We start from the raw sequence: 25,842 nt of genomic DNA, 5'->3' as shown, positions 1-25,842 counted from the left end.
ATCTAAAAAAAAAATGATGGGTCAAAAAGACATGTATCATTTCTGGGCATTAGTCCAATTATATAAAAGTATAGCTGGCAACATTTCACTACACTGACATCTGATGCCATACAGTAGAGTACTTACTGGTTTGTGGTGGACACACATTTATCATGCAGCTGGACCAGCTTGGGGGGGACTGCCCTACTTTTTTTTTTTTTTACAGCTTTCTTATTTCTTCTTACTTGCAGCAATTATGAGTGAATTCTCAGTCTCTTGTACAATTTGCGAGTCTTTTACAGAGTGTTTGTGTGTTTGCACACACCACGGGGGGGGCAATAAATTGCAGCAAACTACGACGTGGCATTGCATCCGAATGCATCTTCTCACTTTTACAAGTTTAAATCATCCATCACATCCACAACTGTAAGGCGACATAAACGGCACAGAAAAGAAATGTGTCTGGGAATCACGACGCGCCGGCTGAACTCTGCTAAAATATCACATTGTTTTGCGATTGACTGACAAGGTGGTGGAGATCACGGAAGCTGACTATCACTGGAGGGATTAGAGGTAAATCCCTTTTCATCACTGGCAACCACATAACATCCTCTCTTCTTTTAAACCCTGCAGCTTTTCTCCCCCTCTTTCTTTCATAGCTCACTCCGTCTTCCAACTTGCTCTCCATCTCTTCCTCTTCGTTTCTGAGACCCAGGGGCATGCTAGGAAAATAGACTGCACTCTAATTGCCAGTGTAATGATGCAGTCCACTCATCTCACCTGCCTAATTAATACTACAGCTGCCACCCATGCTCTGTTCTCTATTTCATTCTCTCGTACATATCCACACGAGCGCACACATTCAGGCGCACAATTATAGGCGGTGGCACAGCCTTATGAGTTCACATCACGTATTGTCTCCCTATAGATGCCGAGCTTTCCCTTTCCTTGTCTTCTCTCTCACCTCTCACCAGCCCGTTCCTTCCTCTCTGCTCTAAAACATGGCCGTGTCAAATTGAAATAATCCATCGAGATGCACTTTCGGAGCTGTGAGACAGCTGCTCCTATCGCTATGGACACAAGTGCTGCGTGTCTGAAAATTAAAGGAAAAAATAAAATGTACAAACATACATCTGCAGATGAACCCATCCAGCAGAGAAAATGTATCAGACACTGCACTTCCCACTTCAAGGTCATCGACTGAATATAATTTGCATTTGAAATCTTGCCTGTACACTTCAGATTTTAACCTTAACCTTTTCCACTCTAGAGGTCTGCTATATCTGCATATGTCGAGCCAGCTACAGCTGAAATGGTTGCCGCATTTATGTGCTGCTTTTGTGAGCTTTCAAGTTCGCTACAGCTGCAGCTGAGGATCCTTAGAAAAGGCTCAGTGACGTCAGTGTTCGCTGGCTGTTGACTGTTTATATAGACAGACCGACCCTCCGTGATTCCTCTTGATTGATCGTGACTGGAGCAGCGCCTGATTCAAAACGTCAGATTGAAGGTGGGCGGGTGACGGCCACCTGTGAACCACCCATCACTCAGGGTGGCCATGCTTTAATCATGCAGATATTTAAACCTTGATATTTTTTAACTTGTGACTTCTAATAAAATTCGTCTTTATTCTTTCAACAGAGACCAAAGCAGTTTTTACAACAGGTGGTAAACATGTTTCTTCTGCTGTAAAGCTGGACATTTAGCATGGAGGTCTGTGGGGATTGACTCACTTTTGGAGCAAGCCTCAAGAGGCCATTTGAAGAACTGCACTTCCACATGTAAAAAAAAAAAAAAAAAAAAAAACATGTGTTGATCCGTCTACTCTCTATTTTTACAGTTAAGTGGAGATACAAATGTTTGTTGGATATTTCTCTGATCTCACTATGGCCTGGTGATGGAGACACACACAGTATATTAAAAGCAAAAGATGAAGAACGTCCGTATGGCCTTTCAGCTGCAGAGCACTTACTGACTGAATTATGGGGATGATTTTTCAGGTTGAAATTTCAAATAATAGCCTAGGGCTTCAGGGTTTAATTCCCATCTGTACACGGAATGGTTTATTGATCAGAACAATCATTCCTCCTTTCCATACCGGCCGTGATGGGATCTCATCCACTCATTACGTTATACATTATATATAAACGTTGACATGCTAGTGTCAGGAACACATGAACATCTGGTAAATGAATGCAGAAGCCTATTTAAAATGATATTAATAAGACATTACATATGACATTACATAGAGCACGTAGGGGAAAATGGAGGAATAGGTTGTACGTATCACACAGGACATGGATGAGTTAGTAGTGTAGTGTGTCTTCATGCCTAACCATGCGTCAAAGCATTCACAAATGTCCCAGAGAAAACTCTCTTCATTTGCAACGTGAAAATAATCCAACAAACTCTGCATAGCAATATGGCTTCCAGCTCTTTAGAATGTCCCTGCAACCGAAATGTAAGTGAGGATTTAGTTGTGATAGTAGTGAAGTAGGCTCTGCACAAACCGTCTTCTGTGTGCAAATTATGTGACGATTATAGATAAATTATGCAAAGCATGACGGGAGCCGAGGCCTCTGTCACGCACCGTCTCTCCTCCTCCTCCTCCTCAGGCTACTTGAGGAAAAAGACCAGAGTCTGTGCGACGTCTTGGGGGCGAGGTTGAAACGAAGCAGCTTTGGTGGCGGCGTTCAGTTGTGCTGCTCACTCCGTAGGCAGGGTGTTGCTTCTCGGCCCTTTTTGGGTCACATAAGCCGCTGCATGTTGCCGGTCCTGGGGCACAACGGAAGTCTTCTCCTGTTATGTAGTAATTATTTCCTTTAGCCTCTTTTTCTTTTCCTCATAACACAGCTTGCGCTTTAAAGAATGCTGTTGACAACAGATTTTCGAAAAGGTTCACTTTTGCTTTTGTTGTTGCAGCTATTTTTTTTCCCCCCCACTTACTGTCCTCTTTTTTGTCTGCAGTCCTTTGTGAAGTGTACAAAAGATCCGCTCTCTTGCTCCCGTCATGGTTTGCTCAATTAGTATAAAGATGCGTGCTTCACTTAGAGGCACAAAACACAAGCACACATCAGTGAACCGGGAGCGACTGGGGGTTCAGTGTCTTGCTCAAGGACAGACCTTCGGTTCGTGGCCAACCTGCTCCACCTGCTGAGCCACAGCCGCCCCGGCTAGCATCATGTTTTCTCTCTGTTCTGATCACGGTCTTGTTCTTTTGCAGTTTAGACAAGTTGACATTATTCATCATATTAACATAATTGGAAATCTTCCTAATACAGTCTGGAGGGTGGAATTAGTCCTTAAGAGCGTCACTGACATGAGAGCTACTGCACAAAACATGGATTTTATGATCTGATCTCAGTTTTGGTTAAAAACATTAACAATTTTAAGGTTTAAAATCCACACTGCAGATGAATTAATTGTGTTAAAATTGTTAATCGGATGAATCATAATGATGGGTTAATACACGTCAGCATTTATTTTGACAGCTCTATTATTTACTTAATCAATACCGTACGCGGTTTGACCGGAAAATTATATTCGTCAGTTCATTTCACTGGAGCCATTTCGGGTTGTTATAGGCACATAACCATCAGCTTTAAATGCATAGAGTCCTATTTTCATTCACACACACTCTCTCTACCCCACACCTACCTGCCACCGCGACCAGCAGCAGTTTCAATATGTGAGATCAGAGACTGGGTCACGCGTTAAACTTTGGAAAAACACTGAATTACTCAAGTATTGAATTTCCCCAGCTCATATCACTCAGTTGTCTGGAGCAAAATGGAGACGCCCCAAGTTCATTTAAACAGGGCAACGTACGCGAACCCGGACGTTCGTATCGTTTAATACCTTTGATTCTCCTCCTCCTGTAGAGGATATACTTGAGGCTTTTATCAAACACATCTGTGTGCATGAAAGCAACCCTGTTCTGTTTTAGAGTTCACTCAGAGGGTAACAACGGAGAACCCCAAAGGTCACCACTTTAGGTTTAAATGAATGCAAATCACATTCTCCTCTCTCCTGTTGTGAATGCCAAGTTTCCTTTATGTGATAATCAATTATCTCCTACCTCAACTGGCACTCCTTATGTTTGATATTTTACTACTTCAGACTGGTCCACGTGTCAGCTTTTGCTGTATGCTGATTTGATTTAGTTATTTTTGTTTCAATTTTTTAATGCAGAGTAGGACCACAGCCACCAGCTGAAAGAATCACCTGGTGAGCGTGACAGCTCACGGACCAGATGGACTCTCGTGATTTTGACATCTATCTCTCAGGCTTCAGTGACCTGTTTACGTCAAAGTCCTTAGTCATGACTGAAATGTAGTTTGAAAAGTCACAGGCACCCTGTGATGAAATCCTTTCTTCTTCAGGATGTGTTTCAATCAAAATCACATTCTTCTATATTACCTGGAGCTATGCTGTCTTCATATTAGCCTATCATATGAATAAAATCATTTAAAGATTTTATTTGCATCACAACAGTCTTTTTGCTCCTTTCCTACAGCTAACATTTAAAATAGATATAATATTAATTATTGTTATGGTCTGATATATATTTTCTACAGAACTCTAGAAATGCACTTTTACGTACCTTGAGAATCGCATTATGGAAATGTTACCTAATGTAAACCTTTGCCCACACCGTCTTCAACAGGAACTGTTGCTTGCAAGGAAAAACATAACAGCTTTGTCTCGGCAGCATTTGCTTTTCCATTTCCACATAGAGTCCTTCTCTCTCTCTAAAAATAATTGGCTTGCGGGTTGTGTGATGCCGCTTTCAAGTGCTCCGTGTAACCAGCTTCTTCCTAGTTACAAAGTTTTATTTCTCCAGGTCAGAAATAATGACAAAATGAGTCCTGTGGCTTGCTTTTGGTTGCCTGTGGCTTGTCTTTTATTATTTGCAAACGGAAAGGAAACTGCTTGCAAATAATGAAAAGGCAAGAAGAAGAAAAACACAGTGCAGTTCAAGTCTGCACTTTAACACTGTTGCTGTTTGTAATGGATTGAATTGTGATAAGCAAAGGAATACAATGCATTAAGCACAAATTTACAGAAATGCAACACTGAATTTTTTCACCAATTCCAGGTTCACAATTTAAGATGTAGAACCATGAAAGTTGAAACATGGCATACAGGAAGTATAGTTAACTGATTATGCTGCATTTCATTAGAAACATTCCTGATCTTCCTGTCTGGCAAGTTCCCGTTGTCATTTCCTTTGCTGTAGCTCCAAGTGCACATTTACATACACGTACACATTTTCTGCTGGATTTATATCTCATTTTACAGGCGTTGTCTCCGGAGCCGCATTCAGGAGCATTGCTGAAGTTCTCTATGATCAATGGCACATTGTTCCAGCGGTGAAATTACATTTCACACGCATAAGAATCTAAATCATAGCATCAACATTTTGGAGATGAAGTGGCTGCCAGTTTCCAGAAGGTTATAACTTTGTGAAGTATTATCCTCAGACAACCCGCTCTAATGGGATCAGGGGCATGGAAGTGACAGTGAGCAAATACTTCCGAAGGGCCACAAAATCCTCATGAGGCCAAACGGGGGGTAGTCTAATTATCTGATTACCCTGACGGACTTTTCTGCGGCTTAATTTTGGCCAAAGGTCAAAGCTTTCATGTGATTATTGTTCTTCAACATAAATCCCCCTTTGGCATTTGGGTGTTTTGGTGTACTTTCAAAAATTAGGATGTGATATTAGTGCCAGCCCTGCGGAACCGTATTTAACCAAGACCATGGTTTTCCCTTGTTTCAACTGCCAAAGGGCACAACAGCATTTCGGGCAGAATACAAATAAAAGCTAGAAATACTCATTATCTGAAACCAACAGTAAAAAGCAAGGAAATTATAGTTTACAGCAAAGTCATACTAGCATACTGTCCTGTCCTGTACTGTAGGAGCAAACATACTGGAGTTTTATGTTGTGAGTTAGGTAATGTGATTTGGTAACTCTCTCAGAGATGTGTGTGGACCAGCCACACAAAGCGTGTGCAAAAACACGCAGTGATTTCCACCAGATTTTGAAGTCTGGCTGCAGAATTCGCTCCTTTCCAATCGCAAAATCATTAGTGAGGTCTCTGTCACCTCAACAACACCCTGCAATCAGCACTTCATTTCATCCCCGGGGCCTTGGATGGGATTGTAGCCCATCTATTTTGTGTGCAGCTACCCCACCTCAGTGTGGTGGGTCTTGTTTTTGGGGGGGATTGAAGGGACTTATTCATGTAGCACTTCAGCAGTCCTCTAAACAAAACTTTGATTACCCAGTCCAGGTTACAGCCAAAGGGGAAACTCGTCATCTGTATGAATGCATGCAGTAGGCTGCTGTGGTTCAAACACAATAAGCTTCTCACAGACAAGAGGTAATACCTAATTTGCCATCCTTTAACATCCAGAGGCATTAAAGAGATATTCCCGGAATCTCACCATCGACAGAATGTACAAACCTATCTAACATCTAATCAAAGTTACTTAGAAGTAATTATTATGCACAGAGATAAGTGGTCTAAGTGATATTTATAAAGAGTGAAAGTCAAAGAAAAATAGGGCGAGAGGGCAGAAAGGAAGAGATAAGGCTTTGGATTCAAGTGTTATCTCCCTGTTAATGGTGTTTCCAGCTCATATCAAGATCGCTGCATAACGTTCAGTGGAAAGTGGCTATATATAGCAACATGCTGGTGCACGCTCAGGTGACTTCTCCTGAACTGGAGGTAAAAGCTTGTGTGTACCAGGAGGACTTCACCAAGCAGCCAATCAGCACAGGATCCAAATGTCCCCGCTGTCCTTTGAATGAATCTATAATCTATTTTTTCAGTTGTTAGTTGTTGGCTCAGTCATTCTTGATGCAGATTAGAGTTAGGGAAGGACCACGATACTAGCTCATTGGGAAAAGATAGTTGTTATGGTGATAGAATTGCTCCAAACATCACTTTGGAGTGGTTTATAACATATTAAAAACTTTATAAAGTAGCTCGAATTCTGCCCAAAACTTCAGAAATGTGGCTGCTTACAACAAATTTAATACTGCATGAATTTTTTCTGTATTTTGAAGAAATGTGTTTTCTTACAACTCTTTGCTACTTTCAGACCACAGGAACTTTTTCATAGTTTGCAGTCGGTTATAAAAAGGAAGTTATCTGTTAGTAGTGTCTGTGCTACAGGACCTGAATTTCTTTTCTAGTTACTTTTTTATACTTCCAACCACAAAAAGAACCTTGTGTGGCCTGTGCTGCCAGTTATTCTTAACATTAGACTTAAAAATGGCACAAATGTGACATGTTTTTTTATGTTGTTGCATGTTGAGCAAGTGAAATAAAAAAGATATAACGAACGAACACAAAGCATCAGGATGAAGTCTAAAATAGAATTTGCACAGAGTTGCTGAATGGTTTATATGGCTTTATATTTACTCCAGAATTCAAAGTACACTTTTATATGACTTAAGAACAACATTTTGAAAACATTTCTGGAATCGCTGTTCACACTCCCAGTATGAACTCCATTGGTGTATGATTGAGAGTGATGTTGGTGGTGGTCAGAGATATATATATGTATATATTATATATATATTATATATATATATATATATATATATATATATATATATATATATATATATACATATAAAAGAAACAATGTTAGCCTAGGTGAAACTTTGTCTTGATGCAGACTATAGAGTTAGGGAACAGCCAGAATCGTAGCTGGTTAGAGATAAGATTGTTGTTATAGTGGAGGGAATATTCCAAAGTTCTGAGTGTATAAACCTATAAAGTTGCTGAAATTCTGTTCTTTCACAGCACAGGTTCCCACAGCTTTGAAGTCCCCCCTTTTTATTTATGGTTGTAATGCCCAGTAAGTACGTGGATAACTCCGGTTACACCTGGATACCAGAGGAGTGGGTGATTGCTGCAGTGGTTACTAGGAGACTAGGACTTGGAAATATACTTGCTTGTTTTTGATATAATCATGCTTTGATTATATTCCCCACTGTAACATTTATTTTGCAATAAAGTTCAGTCTCACTGGCATACATGGGGTACCAACTATGCAGATCTGGAACTGCATGATCTGAGGACAGAAAGGGGAACGGAGGTAAAAGATTAGTACTTAAGAAAGAATATGAAATAAGATACATCAGGGAAAGTGAATTTTTGTTTTAATTTAGATCAGTGACCAGGCGGAGGTTTGAATTATTGAGTGACTTCCTGTGTGTGTTGAAAGGGTTGCGAGTTTCACAGGGCTAGTGGTTAGATGGGGAGAGGGTGCACATTCAGACACCATGACATGTATGAAACATTCAGTGGGAAATGTTTTATTTAACAAACAAAAAAAAAAAAAAGAAAAAGAGAGAAGCTCAGGAATTGGTTGCAATGAAAACTGCAAATATCCAGAGAGAAAATGATCTGAAAGTGTCAGCAATGACTGCAGGAAATGACTGGGGATGCATTGATTAAACTTTAGGAAAAGATTCTCACATTTTGGGGGCGTTGGATTCGTAGCCTTTACACCTGACTCTGTTCTGGTTATTATATAAAGATTTAGGTCAGTTTATCTACACGTTCCTAAAGTGCCTTAGCTGCTACCAGAAGCTCAGAGAACTTCACAGAGCCCTGAGACCCAGGCTGACCAACTTTAAAATGAACTGCAAAAGGAATATGGTCTCCTTCAACTTGGAAATATAAAGCTTACGGAAAGAGCTAAGTTTGTTATTAGAACTCCAAGGAGGCCATTTTCGGAACTTAAACTGGAATTAGCTTTCAACACAATGACACCTTAAGGCAAGAGCATCTTTAACACAAATATGCCTCCTGTTTATTATACCAAAAGCTTGGTTCATGGTGACCCAGCGCGTGGCCATTTCATACAATCCTCGTTTGCTTATAGTGAATGATCATCAAAACCTTTCTTCAGTAAAATCCTTTCCATGCTTTAAGACATAACTTTAAAGCCAGAATCACCTGGAACCTTCAACACAACAGCAGGAAATAAGGAGCACATTGAGAAATTTGTCTCCAAATTCCAACAGACATAGGGGTGGATGGTGGTGGAACGCTGCAACAGAAATGGACATCTAAACTGACTGGTTACTTACAACAAATATGCTGAATCATTCATGCACCTCAACACTTGCACCCATTGCGCCAGGAACCTTGTTTTGTCGCAGTATACCTACCGAGGAGTCCCAACTACGACATGTAACATCATCCAGAGAGCATGTCTAACGGGAGCACGTCTAACCCTGCATCACATTTTTGAATTAAGGTATGAAATGCACATGCAAATGTTTCATTCATTGTTCATACAATTTTCAGTGTTTTGTTGCAGTTGCTTACATTTGCATTCTCCACGGCGCCGTTGTTTTCTAGCAGAAGGTGAAAAATTAATAACAGTAAAAACACTTGGTTTGGACATTGTTTGAGGGTAAACTGACTTGTCTTTAAGAATAACAAAAAGCCAGATCTGTCTAAATGTATAGAACTTCCAAACAGAGCTGAGGTAGATCAAGTAACTTGGGACCGTGAACGGGGAGCGAGAGATTGACAAGTGGATTAGAGCTGCTTTTGCAGTTTGTTCCAGTGTTTTTAATGGTGAAGACAGAGCCGAGCCTCGAAGCGAAGCTCTCAGTTTACAACTTTATCTACGTCTCTATCTTGACCTATTGTAGTATCTGAAAGAACAAGATTGCAGATTAAGGCAGTGACTGAGACTGTGGATAAAGACAAACAAAAAATGAGTTTCCTTTATTGGGTCTTTGGAGTTGTACCGAGGAACAGGACGAGAAGCTCACGTATGAGGATGTTTAGCAAATAAGGAATCAGGACGAGGTGGTATGGATCTCATATCTATGATATCAGGACACCAATTGGAGCCCTTCTCACGTAGGTGTTGCCAGCACTTCAAACCAGAAGGAAAAGACCATGGGGTAAAACTGTGGTATATATCCTTGTTGGCCTGGAAACACAATAGAATATTTAAAAGAATATTTCAAACACCTGCCTTGCTCAGTAGGCTGCTGCTTGAAGTTGCAGGGGATAATGAGAGGATAATTGTGAAATAAATATTTGAAACGCTAGTGATGCCATAGGACTGTGGATGTACTATATACACATGCTTTAATATCCATGTTTAGAAATTTTTTAAATAAGGCCTTCAGGGCATGAGTGAAATGCAAACATGAGATTACATACATGCAGATCAATATACACTGCACAAACACAAACAGATTGGCACACAGGCTTCTCATGCTGTCAGGCTGAGACATGGCGCCCCAGATGCATTTCAATCACCCGTCCGTAAAAATGAGAGAGGAGAATTTCCCTTGATACCCAGGAAAGCTAGATTTTCATTTCAAATTTGGGTAACATCGAGAAAACGATTCAACGAAAACGCATACGGCTGAGCGATACGTAATATCATTAGAAAAGTATGAAGGTAATTATCTGAGGCCTGCTTTGAAATACAGGCTGCCAATAGTATGTGCTTGTCTGCTGGTCTGATTAAACAAACCAAGCAGAAAGCTGCTTTTAAAGCCGAGCAGACATACTGGATTGCATTAGGGTCTGATGCATGGAACGATATGATTTCATTATTCAAGTGTTTTCAAATCTTCTTTATTCCATCTTAAAACCTAATTAGAAATAACAAAATGAAATGATATCTGTTCGGATTTCGGCTTCTCCCACGTGGGTTTTGTCCTCACCACAACTTCATTTAAGCACTGTTGTGATTGCGTCCATGAAAGTTTTTCACTAGATGCAGAAATCTTTGCATAAAATTGACATCCCTTAATTGGTTAGCTGACTTGCTCTGTGGCTGTGAATATTTGCTCCCAATGCTGTAAACCCCATGTGCACCTCTCCTGTGAGTGGAGCTATATCTGCCTCTTACATTTGCAAACAATTTGTGTCAGTGAAACATTGCATTTTTACAATATAATAAATAACTTCATTTCCACATGAGGAGCGAGTGATTCATTTTTACAAACGGGCCTATACAAACAGATTAGTCTCCTGAACAAGTTCAGAACTGTGTTTAATTAACAAGATAAGTATAAACAAGCATTAAAAACATTGCAAAGCTTTCCATACGTTTCAAATTAAGACGGGGGATGCGTTTAACTTTTTAATTTAAAATTATGTCGGCGTCTGTGGTGATTTCTACCTTCTAAAATGCTCCTGAACGAGTTGTTGTAAGGCAAAGCTCCAACCATGACAGGAACAACCCTTTCCCTTAGCTATTTTGTGCCATTTGCTGGCTCGTTTTCTGGAAGTGTTTCAGCCATTTGGCTCAAATGAATTTCATGCCAGAAAAATGACCCACTATCTGAAGATCATTGAACCAACCTGTCACAATCTGACCATTGCACTGTGGCCGTTGAGGCTCACGCTTAACGGTCACACGGTTGCTGTGTATCAAATTGGTTCAAATGGCCTTGGCCTGCCAAGGAGAGAGAAGCAGTTGTTTGGATTGCTAATGTTTCTTTTGATGGGTGACACTGCAGATTTGGTCATTATTTTATTTGTATCGTGTGTTTAGTATCTGAGGAGCTAATCAGGGGACATGATGAATGTTGCTGCTGTCTTGTGCCACCCCAGGAAGAGCACTACAACAATCAACCACACAGAGAAAGAACATTTTTCAGTTTCTAGATTGGACAAATTCTGTAAATAACTCTGCTGTACAGCACTTCAGAACGTGCCTCTGGTCTGTGATGACATTCAACATGAGGTCAGCCCCCGCCTTGATCAGAGCCGATCTGACTTCAGGTTATTCCTTATCATCTGGTGGTTATTTTTAGGCAAGGTCAAAAATCCTAAACATGTATTCTTAGTAATTCCTACTGTTCTAGTGTCAGTGTTTGGCCAAGCAGCTAACTAGTTTTTCTAGTGTTTGCAGCACACATAATTTACAGGTTGTGTGAAGGCCCGACACATGCTTAAGAAACCCTACAGGTAGCAAGCACCCAGAGAAAACAGGTAGAACACGTAAACCTTCTTGCTGTGAGACCTCAGACACACTTCTTCTTCTCCATGCTGCATGTGTCTTCAACCAGTACTTCGTGAAACAATTTATAGACAAAGTACCGGAACTACATTTGCAAATGATCCGTGTTAATGGAAAAGCCCCATCAGTGAGCCCCAAGCAGCAACTGGGTAAAGTTGCATTGAACTAAAATCATTTACCAAAGACAAATGGATGGTGTCTAAATATGTCCATTTCGCCTTTATGTGACCTTTACAGAGATCCAGAGAGTCGATGCGTACTGTAGAAATCGGTTGGCTCACTCACTGCACATTTTTAACCTCTGTGGGAAAAATAAATAGCACCTTTATGTTCTTTCACATACATACAACATGCGCATGTGTTCTGACACCTTTGCCCATATTCGTCATCTTCTAGGCAGCAAGTTTATATTTATCCGCTGCTCTGCCTTGCTTTGTACATTTGTGAGAGATTCACACTATTCATGTGCTCACACACGTGCTTGCACATGCATTCGTGTCTTGTTTTCTTTTAATTAAAGACTGGCGCTAATTAGAAGGCATCCAACAGTCTCTCATCCATTCTCAGATTCATTCCTCTGAGCTTTATGAAGCAGCACTCTGATGTGTTTTGATCTCAGCTGGGAACAGCATAAGCAAATAAAAAGCAGGGTTTGTGGGGTGTAATAACTTCATAGACTGGATGTCGCTAGACATGATAAAGTAGGATATTACAGCGGTTTGTGATGCTCAGGGCCACGCAACCAGGAAGCTATGTCTGCAACTGTGTATAATTGTCTCTTCTGGCTGCTCTTAGTATTGTCTTTTCTGTTTCCTACTGCATTCTCCATCTCACTTCCACACTTCCCCTCCAATGAATATAACACACAGACTCTGCTGCATGTTAAGTCTCTGTTCCTTTAATCAGGCTCCTCTCCTCCACTTGGTATGACCAAGGTTGTCTCCTGTCAAAGGTCACACTGGCATCAAGGGATGTTAAATAACCACACATTTAGGACCGGGGAAAAAAACTCTGCCTGCGTTTTAAGTGAAATGTTTGTATTTTAGACTTTGATCCTGAATTAAATCTGATTTGGAAGCTCTCCCTGCAGGAGCCTGGTGGGCAGATTGTGGTCAACAGAGAGATTCAGCTCACGTAAACTTGATCTGGCTCCACTATATAAGGTGGTGACAGTCAGGTAGTCTCCTCTAGCCTTTGCATTCTACTTATCTAAAACAACCTATTTCGTTATCAGTCGTGTGCTGCCTCCCCTGCTTTACCCAGCACCATTTAAAGCACCTTTAACAAACTTCTGAAAAGCCATTCAAACCGTGTCTTCGTCTGTTTGTGTTTGTTTTGTTCCCCTGCTCCCACACAACACATATGTGGCATCGCACATTATAACACGAAAAGCCGAGATCAACAAACTTGGCGGAGAGGCGGCGGTGGTGGCGACGCTGAAACCTTGACAAATGATGGGATTTGTGAGGGCTCCTTAGCAGCATTGTTGATATCATTACCATCTGTCAGCAAGGTGATGTGGTGTGATGAATGTAACTACAGCATTGCGCTGTACACATAGCATGCAAAACATTCAGTTGCTTTCTAAACCGCACATTTGACAGAAATATACCCTTGGGTTACCAGGGAAACCAGTGTTTACCAATCAAATCAAATGTCAACAGTGTCTTCAGGAAAACCACAGCAATGGATTAATGCTGGATTACTACTCTCTGCTAATTATTATTATCCCGTGGAGCTGATAAAGAGTTGTATGTCTGCACAACAGCACAACAGATGAAGTTACCTGAAATTTAGCCACAATCAAACCAATTTCATCTTTATTCTCCCTGTAAAGCACATACTACACTAATTATATACAGAATGCACCAAATGCTAATGGTCCAATGACCATTATATTGTTTTTCACTATGGATTGAAACTCTGAAGGATGCTACTGCCAATTAAAATGTACAAAGACACAAATTGTTCTTCCAAAGAGCTGTTACTACTGAATTTCATTTCCAAAGATATTTACGGTTCTGTCTCGCAAACACAGTTTCTTACAAAGTCTTACAGCTCTGAGATGCTCCTCCAAAATCAAGCCCTCTTTAGTATGCAGAATGGAAATTGTCATTCGACGATACACTCAAAAGCTGAATAAGTGCGCAGTATAGCAGCTCCACCCAGACTGCTTCAATTGAATCCAATTCACGTTTAATACATCTGGTACATCAGGGAGAATAAGTTCAATGCCACAGCATATTTAATTTGAGTTTTTTTGTACATTTCTTTAGTTTAGACGCAAGGTAACAGCTTCTCTTATCACTTCTTCTTTCACCTTAGTTGCACTCTTTCCCTTCTTAAAGTGAAGATGCTCTCCAGGCATACCACAAGAATACACAGTGAAGCGATTTTGTTCTCCATGCTGTTATCATTCGGTTCAGACTAAAGTCTTAAATATGTCACATTACATATTCTTCTTGATAGTATGCACAGCTCCAGTGCTAAGCTGCACGGACGTCGGTGTTTAAAACAGTAGAGACCCACTGAGATGTGTATTTTCGCTCTGCTGTCAGCTTGTCGGACCTGAAACAGATTGGTTCAAGACATGCCCGCAAAACAAAGCCACAGGGGCAAATAGTGAAGAAATAGGGATTCAGGCTGGGTAGAAGGGAAAATGAAAACTTACTGAAACAAGCAAAAAGTTGTGAAAGTGACCCAATGATTGGGTTATAGATTTGAAAAGGCATTATAAACTACTTTTCATGCTAAAGTTGGTATTTTATTTGCCTGTATGACTCTGCATTTTCCTCAAAGGGAACAGAGGAAAGCAGGCCAGCAATCAAGGTACAAATGGCCAGAGGCAAAGATTGATAGCCAAACCAACTGAGGGACCCAATTAGGCTTTACACAGCATGCTGGCATTTCAGTCCGTGTGCTATTTCTTTGCACTGTAGGACACGGTTTCACTTCCATATGTTGATAAGGAGATATTTATTGAGCTGAAATTAATTAAGAACACATCCTTGCAATGCGTTTCCTTTTCCTAGGACATTTTCTGAAGGGCAGACCAAGCCCATTTCAGAATTCATTAGCTGCTTAATGATCATTGCCTGACTGGCACTCTCACTAATGTGACTATCAAATTCAACAGTTTAAATTTCTCAAAAGTCTTATGACTGTCCAGAAACTATGGAATGTGTCTTCTGTTAATTTAGTGCATTGCAAGGGATGAAGAGCTTGAGTGAGAAAACAATTCATCACAGTTTTATTAGGTTCTGCATCTCTATCCATTATGTGGCATATTTGTACGAAGCTTTCCTCACAAAGCAAGGAACTGAAACTCATTTAGCCATACACAGAGAAAGGTTACTTAACGGGCGTTGGATGCTCTTTTTTTTGCTGCAGCACCATTTGTGTTTTTTGCAGGTGCAGATTTCTTCCTCTAAAGATCACCCTACTACTGTAAATTTCCTCCTGTCAGCTTTTCTGCAATTCATTTCTAAGAAGAATACACCTTACTTCAAAATATAAGGAGGCAACTCTTGTGCAGCTCATTAATGGAGATCATTTATAATGGCATTTGTTCCCCAGCAAATCTCCCTGACTTAATCACTAATTTTTTTTTCCTTTTCTCCAACAGGTGTCGTGAAGGTTACCAAGGAATCCGCTGTGACCAGTTCCTGCCCAAGACAGACTCCGTCCTGTCAGACCCAAGTAAGAAACATTCGGGCTAACAACATCTATTATTAGATGATGATACCAAATAAGATTAAAGGAGAAAAATGCATCCTTAGATCACTCTGAATACGTTGAAATGGAAGAACATGTCATTTTCTGGAAAATAAAATGTTCACAGTCCTACTCTGACATTTATTGTACATGCTCTTAAACCAACTGCTCAACTCTAATCCAAATGATACTGTATAATAATAGTGTGGCAGCTTTTACAGTAGCACTCAGAAAGGCACGGCACGAAATAAATCTGCTCAGATTTTGGAGAGTACAGAACATTCTCAGATAAGATTGCATACTATATGTAATAGTTCTTCAGAACCTCTGAAGAAATATTATAAAAATTGCATAAATACAGTTCTAGTTGAAATGAAGTGACTGCAGTGGCAGCTCCAAAACTAAGCCTCTGACGTGTATCTATCTATACACAGCTGTTAAGACGTAAGCACTCTAGGGAAAATAAATGCTTTCTAATCCAACAACCCTGCATTAAATCCTCCTTCATGACTGTTACTTTGTGTGGTAATTTAACTGGAGGATCATTCTGGTGGATGTAGCTAGTGGAACTGTTGAAGTGGATTGAACTAAACACAAATATGTTTCTGTTAGTACCCAATGAGGAACATGTGTAGTCACAGTGCAATTCAGTAGTCCAGAAACCCCACAGAGGTGAACCACACGGTTCAGAGGACTATGCACACAAGAGACAGGAATGTAAAATACTAAATAAATACAAAAACATGTATGAGAAAAACACAATAGAAGTTACACATATGTGGTCTACCGGGAGAAGGTTCGTTTGTGCAGCTTCACTGCAGCAGGGAGGAAGGACCTGCATTAATGCACTGGTGAAGCAGTCAGCCGCTGAAGACACTGCCCAGTGCTGTTATTTCTCCACAGGCTCAAGAGGGCAGACCGGAACAGAACAGAGCTGTTCAGTTTCCTTTGTCTGCCACTGAGATGCTGCTACCAATACAACAGACCACTCTGTAGAAGATGGCTGATGCCTCCACAGAGTCATATAAGGCAACCAGGAGTGCACCCTGCACTCCAAAGACCTCAAGTGTCCTTAGCAGGGAGAGTCTGCTCTGGCCTTTCTTATAAAGTGCCCTAGCATAGTCAGTCCAGTCCATTTTTATGTTCAGGTGATTACTCACGTACTTATAATACAAAACAGGTAATGCTAAAGTCCAAACAATAGAGTAATCCATTAAAGGGTAGTCCAACTAAAGTTCATCCAGAATAATCCAAAACACTAAAAGGATAAAAATGGCCTTTCTAGCTGGCTCCGGCTTGCGCTCACTTGGCCGATCAGATGGTGCCGTCGCCCGCCTAGGGCACCTGATGCCCCGTGGCTGTTGTGGTTCTCTGGGCTTGGTACCCCTGTGTTTCCACACTGGAGTGGTGGTTTTGGTGGACTAGGTCACCCGATCCGACTCTGGGCCATGGTGATGGTCTCACTCATATGTAGGGAATGCCCACATGCATGTGTGGCATCACTTGCCAGCTCGTGTTGGGTCACATTAAGAAAAATCACTATGTGCCCCATCTATGCTCTTTGACGTCGCCAGAGATCTACATTTAACCCCCTCACTTAACCCTGAGTGAGGTGACTGGGAAAGCACAGGATCCTTCACTCCACCAATTCCTACCAGCGCCACATGTCTCCCTTCCCTTGTCCATCCTTCCACATCTTCTCCATCCTTTATTCCCTGTATTCAGTGAGGGTAGCACCGTCCTCTGCCACACAACTCGATAAAGATCAACAAACTAGAGGGCTGGTGATGGTCACACACCCTGTGGTGTTTAACTATGTAGACAAATGCAGACAAAAAAGAGGAATACATGGAAAAACAAAGAGGATTATAGGAAAATTTCACTAGTGTACCTAATGAACTGGCAAGTGAGTGCACCTGATCGATCAGACGGCTTAAAACACGGCCCCTAAAAGGAAGAGGATTGCAGGTTTTTGATCTTGCCAACTAGAGCATTGTAGCTCCACTAATTGCATTCACCTTGCATCCCAGGTGAGTGTCAGTCCCTGATTAGAAAACCAGCAGGGCTGTGGGTCTCAAAATGAAAGCCAATGCTGTTTCATGCTTTGATACGCACCGTGTAGAAGGCTTCTGCCAAGAATGAAAATAAGTATCCCTTAACTAATTCAATATGTTTAAGTGGATTTCTTAACTTTAGACAGAGAAAATAAACTGCAGAATATAACAGGAGGTTTCAAATAAATTTCAGTCAGGTTTACAATCAGTTAAGACTGCTTTTGAATCTTCCAGTTTAGTGTGAGTTTTCTGCAAACCAGCTACATGTGGTAATAGCAGCATTTACTAGAAAAGGACAGTGATGTGCCTTGAGGATTTTTCCTTCATGTTTGTTCAATGTTGAAAGGCCCTTCACCGTGGTGGATTTTAATCTCCCATCATGAATATGAAAAGTTATACTCGATTGCAGAAGAGAATGTGGCATAAAAGACACACGGTGATTAGATGTGGTGAACGTAGCAGCAGCATTATCGCTTGCTATTTGTTAATATGCTTTACTTTCCACATCATTAATTAAGTCTCTGCAATGAGGTTTTTAATTCCAAGCGAGTATTAGGGTAATTGTCCTTGTTCGAACAACAGCGGTGTTCACTGAAGTGACACCCTTCACTTTGTTTATACACCAGCCTGCTAACCTGAATGTACTTAGCGTTACCTCGTCACTTCAGCATTTGTCAAATGTCAGGAAGAAACAGTTGTTGATCACCTTGTACCATATAGTAGAATATACATAGACTTTTGTATGATTGCATATTGGAATGATTGTATAATTGGAAAAACAGTTAGATTACAAGTGTATTTGACATGTATAGATTACAGTATAGATTACAAGTGTATTTTAGCAATCCACAGTTACTTAATGGTAAGGAAACACATCCTGCATCAAAGGTTTCTACAAAAGTGTTTTTAATCGATAAAGAATCGTATCGATAGCAGAATCCATAACGGCATCGGTATCAATAAAATCTTATCCCATCCCTATTCAAGACCAAGCTGGTCTGCCTTCCAGGCTAGGCGTTGTAAGTATTTGCACTGTGTTTCTTCTATATCTTGTGAATATTTGCAGCACACATGTTGTCAAATTCTTAAGTCGCGGTGCATTGAGCTCCCTCGACCACCGTAACTTCTCTGAGAATTTACAATTGTTTGAAAGTGAACACAACTTTCTAAAGTCTAAGCTGTCAAATAAGTGTCACAGTATTGCATAGAATATGTAATCACTTGGCAAACAACAACAGCATGAGAGTTTATGTGTACACTGAAAAAGATTCAAATCAACTGCAGGTGGTTTCTGGCTGTGAAGCGGAGTCATTTATGTATCTTTGCCGGGGGGCCCCATTTTCTTTATTCATGCTTGGAAATCCAGCTGCACGCTGTGGCATTTTCAATCTTTTACTAAAAGAACTTTTAGGATGTGGACTTCTTGTAGAGCCCATGTAACTCCAGGGGTGAAGAGAATTGAGTTTCACCAACAAGTAGAAAGAAAAAAAGTTCCTCTAATGAGCCGAGAACCACAACTTAACTATGACCTCAAATTGGTTTTCTCACCTAACTCAGTTACCAATTATTACCCTATTAATCGGCAACACTGTTTCAGGTGAATTTCCATATAAATTGTCTGGGAGTTACCAAGTCATTACTGTGCGATGAAAGACTTGGAAAAATCAAGTAAACGGAAAAAAAAGTCCTTTAAATTTCTGGCATTGAAACTGAACAACAGCTTGTTGAACTGTGAACCTTTAGCTCACACCACATTATTTTCTGATCTCATTCATCTATTCTTTGATACTTTCTCTAAGTGGCACATCTCTATCCTTCGCTTCATTTTCTAACAGAAGGAATGGGTCGGCCAATTTTCCGGTCATTCTTACTGGCTTCGCTCACTCTCTTGATTTTTGTCTCGTCTGTTCTTTCCTACACCGTCATATAGTCTATAGATTAACACAATCATGTTCTTTCTTCTTTCCTCCCATTTTATTCAACTACGTCCTGCTGCGAAAAGTTGGTAAGTGCAAAGTTGGAAGAGAAGAATGGCAGATTGTGGCCTCCATTTTCTTTCCTCCCCCTCAGATAATCCAGTCACAGCATCACTATCCTTGCCTCTGTTGCTCACAGCTAATCAAATACTAATTTCCTAGCCCACCTCTGTGTCTCACGCTCAAGTTTGGTCAGTCTTGACATCCCTGGTCTGTTCCCAAATTTCCCTCCAGACAGCCCTCTCACCCCCACCTGTGTCTTGCTCACCTCCTCCGTGCCATCCTTTCCTCAACATACATCTTGTCCAAAGCGTCAGACCTCATCTCCTCTCCCAAGCCTACAGTTCTCTGTCCAACTCATCTCCTAACACTAAGTGGCATGAGCCTCAGATGGACTGGGGTTTGAATTGTGCCAGCTAAAAAGGTTCACCAGCAGGGCAGACAAATGCTGCCAAGGACCTCTGGCAGACTACGGTCTCGATGGAAAGGAAGGAAGGGTAAGAGTGAGGTGGGGTTGGGGGGAGGCTGGACGAAAGTGGACATGTCTTCTGAGGAGGGCTAGCGCATTTTCTCAGGGTCTCAGAGGACAAAAGGGGGGTCATGACTCCAATGGCTATACAAACAGAATGGTATTATCAGATAAGGAAGAGCGGGGACATGTTCGGGGAGTCTTACCTCATAACTAAAGAATTCTTAAGACAATATGTATATATATATATATTATTATTATTATTATTATTTATATATATTTTTTTTTTAAAAAGCCTTTGAAAATGAAAAAAAAACTCCTGTTGAATAATAGATGACTAATGAAATGCAAGACAAAAATAAAAGCCAGACAGGGTTACATAAAGCATTTAATGGATGGAAGGAGGGGGCAAAAAGGACTGCAGCTAGTGTTTATTTTCATTACAGTGGTAGCAATAGGTTTTAGTTATAATTGAGGGCATAGGTCTTCATCAGGGGGTCTGCGACCCCTAGAGTGCCCGCAGAGGTACTGCAGGGGAGGTCGCAAAATCTTTGGTTGATTAGACCGGTAGTTCCCAAACTCTTTTACTTGGAGCGCCCCCTACTTGTATCTAAGAAAAACGGAGCCCTCCCACGCCATACAGCCTGAACTGGAACGTTCACACTACAGGTTATCTCAGTGGAGAAAAAATAAGTTTGGTATATTATCACCTTTCGCTGGACATTAAAGTATGTGCAACAGCTATTTTTTTATTTATTTTGGAAGCAGTAATTTATAAGTTTGATAAAGCAGATCTCATTTTTCCCAATGTCTTGAATGCAACATCGGCTGCAGCTGGATCAACGAAACTTTCCAAGACCCACCCCTACCCTATGTCTGATTGGCTAGTGATGTTAGATGGAAAGCTGCATTAGACAAACTCAATTGACTGCTCGAACTTGACAATATCCCACATACAACATTTTTCTTTCTAAAAGTTGATCTTTTTTTAAATCGCAATCGAGCGTCACACTCCGGAGATCCAGTACGGCGCTGGACATGCTTTATGACCTGTATCGGCAGTGATGGGAATAACGGCGTTAAAATAAATGGCGTTACTAATGGCGTTACTTTTTTCGGCAATGGGTAATGTAAGTAATTACTGTTTCCATCGTTGTTATGCCGTTTCCGTTACTAACAGTTTAATGGGGCGCGTTACAAACTAAAGCTGTCTGTTAACATCAGACTTGGTTCTGAGCCACGCAAAGTTTTTCGCTCTGATGTTGTTGTATTTGCCTGTTAAATTCTGATCGACGGCCTGACAGACTGTATCATTGTAGACGCTTCAGCTCAAAAACAAGTTTTGGTCTACTCCCATAAAAACTGATCTCTTCCTTTTTTTCAATCAAGCAAATCAATGTGTTAATACACTATCGTTAATGGAAGCGCATAGGTGAACGGCGACGGTGTTTATATACATCTTGTATAGCGATATCTCCCACACATTAACGATCATGGCAGAGCTCTGCATCCGGGAAAAGGGGGGATTTGGCGGCAGATATCGGCCTCTGTGCAGGACACAGTGATTTATTCTAATATCAGCAGTCTTTTGTTTGACGGGTCCATTCTTCAGGTCATCAACAAACTGGAACTTTATGCACGCGATGACGTATGAGGGAGGAAAAACCAGGCACACAGGTCTCACAGTGGGAGGTCAAACCCAGGACTTTTGAAGCTAAGAAAAAAAATCCAAATTATTAGACTTTATTTAAACTTAAAAAATAAAAAGAAGAAGAGTAACACAATAGTTACTTTCCCTGGTAACTAATTACTTTTATGATGGAGTAATTCAGTTACTAAATCAGTTACTTTTTGGAAGAAGTAACTAGTAACTATAACTAATTACCTTTTAAAAGTAACATGCCCAACACTGGTCACCATACATGTAGGGAGACACAACCTCTGTGATCTCTGCCGCCCCCATTGGTAGGACACGGACCCCAGGTTGGGAACCACTGGATTAGACATTTTTTATATATATATATATTTATTTTTCTCCATAGAAATTTACAAATAGCACTAGGCCGAAATTTAATATACAACACATATAGTAGGTAGGAGGTCTCTACTTAATCTCTCCCTCAGTTTGGGGGGAAAACGTTTGATTTAGGGTATATCAATTTTTGGAAATTGCTCATTAAAAGGTTTGGAGACTAAAAGCGTTCAGATTTTTTCTTTCGCTTGACTAACAGTCCAAAATCCTGAAGATTTAAGTTAATCCATTTAGAAAGAACCTACAGAACTTTACACTAGAAACCTTTCCCCAAACAAACGCTCTATGGGAGTGTCTAATGAATGAAATGTCCAGAATATGTCCAATGATGAATGAACGATGGAGCCTTAAAACATGTTTTTGGAATGAATGTCTATAGTCTATAGGAATATCAGATGAATTGATAGAGAATATGTATGATAATGTCAGTGTGTGATAACAGGATTTTAATATTGATAACGTTATACAAATAAGGTGAGAAGGAGAAGTGTTTTTGCTGAAGGCTGTGCATAGGCTTTTATAGTCTATGCACAGAAGAAATATCTTTTTATTTTTTTTTCTTGTATTGTTTTTGCTTATTCAAGCTACTCGGATACAGAGACTAATGATTAGCTAATAACGGCCTAAAACCTGTCTTGGCCTTCAGGTCTGCTGCAAAATTCAGCGTGGTCATCCTCGGCATTTAATATCAGGTTTATAGAGACCTGAAATATTAATGATGCCACTGGAGTTAAACAGAGCCTGGTCTGAAATTAAAGATTAAAACCTCTTGTCAAACAGGCACAGAACAGAGGATCAGCACTGGTTATGCATGACACACTGATGTTCATTTTGTTCTCTAAATGGCAGGCATGCCTTGTGCTTGTCACCAAACTAGTTTGATGGAATGTGTTTGAGATCAAAGATGTATTTAGTTTAGTTTCTGCAGATTTTGTCAAAGAGCAACAAAGGCTTTTGTTGTCCTCTTTATGTACAGTTTGTCAAATCTTTTCATTAGTCAAGAATCTGAGTTCAAACTGCTTTCACTGTAGACGGCTTTTGTTGTTCAGTCTGTAGGCTGCTGATTGGCACTACCCATTCTGAGGATTTTCGGAGTATAATACGTTATTCAGGATATAACAGACAAGACTGGATGAATAGTGTTTCCTCTGCCTTCTGCCTTACCTCAACCCCCCTGCATTATGACTCTCATCATATTCATGGCCCTTTCACAATCATTGTCTTGGCCACACTGAAGAACATATTGAACCCTTTTGATTTGAATGCCAGAGAGCTGAGAGAGTCTAAGTTTACAGCACAGCAAGGCAAAGACAGACTCATCCACAGTACATATGTCACATCACACCCATTTGATCTATAGATAGAAAGATTTAAATCTGAGGTTTTTGTGTGCACAACAGACAGTAACATTGTGGTAACCATGCAAGTCTGATTTCCCAGTGAATACAGCCTGGCATGTCATATTGCACTGTATGTTAGCAGGCATAAAATATGTGATTGCTTTAGGCTTTATGCTTTTATTGTGAACCAACTGTTGAGGCAAGGGCAATGCAAATTGCCTTGAACGGTCACAACAATGCTCTACTGAGCGAGGGATCAATGTTGTTTATTCGCAGTGATGCAAATACAAAAGTAATGCTCACAATACAATATAACCTAGTTAAGTCTTAGGATATAAGATAGTCAGAGAGTGAATGTCCTTGGGCAAAATGCGGAGCATCAAGGAATTACAGAGGTGATGCTCTGTAGTTGTCCCTGACCCTGAAAATTTGGGAATCGATAAAGTATCAGATATTAGTTCGTGCAAAGTCGTGAGCAGTCAAGCTCAGATACATTATGTGGGTGTCTGGGAGCAATAAAGTCAGTAAAAGTCATGAACAGTTTGTCAAGCACAGAGTGCGTAGAGTACATGCACTAAGTGGACATGAAGAATCTCGTAGTCTAAGGCGGGCTGTGCACTTAAGCCTTGAGTCATTCACTAAAGTAGATTTAAAGTGACACGAATGGGACATAATCATTAAAATGATGGTATCATTGGTGTGTAATCACCACACCTTACCCTTCCTTGCCTCCATCTTTTATAGCGTCATGTTGCATTGTCATGTTTCCGCAGTAGATCAGAACAAACTGAACACACTTTTTAACTCATTCCTTTCATCATTTTTCACACTGCAGTTTCCCCTCCTCACTGAGAAAGCTATTCATTAGATGCCAATTCCTACATGGAACCTCTAAGTCACAGAAGATTACCATTGATGCTCTTGGTTTCCTTGAGATGTAAACTCTCAAAGAGGAGGAAAAGGTTCTTCTCACATCAGTGTTATATAGATGTATATCTTTTATCCATTTAAGAAACATCACTTAGAACCATACAATTAACAATCTGCATACCGGGGCATTACTTGAACTTCTCAAATGATTTTAATGCTTGGATTCATACTGAATCATGTTTGTCGCTGCATGTTTTTTATGACATGCATTTGTTGAAGCTTCAGTTATCCCCAATGTTTGCCCTTTTTACCTAGCCTGTATATATCAAATAACACATATAGCTGTATAGCTTAAGTATCACAGATCATACAGTGTGCAACATTTTTGTGCCTGACAAAAGCTGAGCAGTTAGCAGATGCAGAGATCTCCCACCAGATGTGCTTTATTTAGTCTTTTGAAGTGAGGCTGGCACAGATTTATAATTGAATGTTTGTGTTTGATCAAGGCCTGACCTGTGCTCTACATCTTTGCATTGTGTTTCTGCATGGTTGCATCTCTATCCGGACTCTACCACACAGTGTTAGGGAGTGCAAAGCAGAGTCCTGGAGACATCTTGTTGAATTCGCACCATCGGAAAGACTGGGAGCACAAGGAGCTGGCTTAATGCTGAGAAGTACTTGACGATTCTGCCGTTAGCTCTTGAATCATTCTTCCTTCTTGTACAGAAGTCAAATCCAACTTACCATGTCATGAATAAAGAACTGTCCCGTCTGTGTGCTTGATGGTCTTTTGATTCAAAAGCCAGAGGGGGTCTGAGCTACTGTAGTCTGGTAAGTGAAGAGAAAGTGAAGGTTCTGTAAGTCTAATGATCACTGGGGGATGATTGAAACCCTTTGATCCACATTTTATATTTTTTCTGATGTACAATATTGAAAATAATATTGAAAAATATGAAGCTCTCGTGCTGAGACACAGACTACCTCAATTTAACTGATGTTGGTGTGTGTCAAGTTAAAATGGTTGGCTTGTTAGTGGAGGTTAAGGGGAGGGGCCTCTGTGGATCATCCCACTGATACTTGTGATTTGGAAGCCAGGTCAACACCTTCACCTTGTGCAGTTTTTCATGTTTGGTGAGTTGTTTCTAAACCATTTTTATGTGTGTGCCTGGAATTTATTCTGCATTTAACTCACCCAAGTGACACTTGCAGGAGTGTGTCGCCATGCAAGTTGCCCGGGGGCAGTTTGGGGTGTTTAGGTGCTTATTCAGAGCATATCAGCCAAGGACATAGACGGGAGTGAACCAGTGACCTCACAGGTCCAAAGTAGCAAAGTTCTACCGCATGTTTTCTTGTAATGAAATTGCCTTCATGTTCTCATCAT

General features: G+C 40.6%; 1 protein-coding gene across 1 annotated transcript in view; it reads left to right on the top strand.

The window, feature by feature from the left end:
* Positions 1-25,842, top strand: part of LOC125018786 (pro-neuregulin-3, membrane-bound isoform) — a 318,686-nt gene that overhangs the window by 236,526 nt on the left and 56,318 nt on the right. Inside the window, exon 3 of the mRNA XM_047603121.1 lies at positions 15,632-15,705. Within this exon, the coding sequence (XP_047459077.1) occupies positions 15,632-15,705 (74 nt within the window). The remainder of the gene's footprint in view (positions 1-15,631; positions 15,706-25,842) is intronic.

This window comes from Mugil cephalus, chromosome 13 (genome assembly GCF_022458985.1).
Source record: "Mugil cephalus isolate CIBA_MC_2020 chromosome 13, CIBA_Mcephalus_1.1, whole genome shotgun sequence".
In the NCBI taxonomy this organism is placed as follows: Eukaryota; Metazoa; Chordata; class Actinopteri; order Mugiliformes; family Mugilidae; genus Mugil; species Mugil cephalus.
The sequence above is the reverse complement of the archived record's forward strand: the minus strand, read 5'-3'. Positions and strand labels throughout refer to the sequence as shown.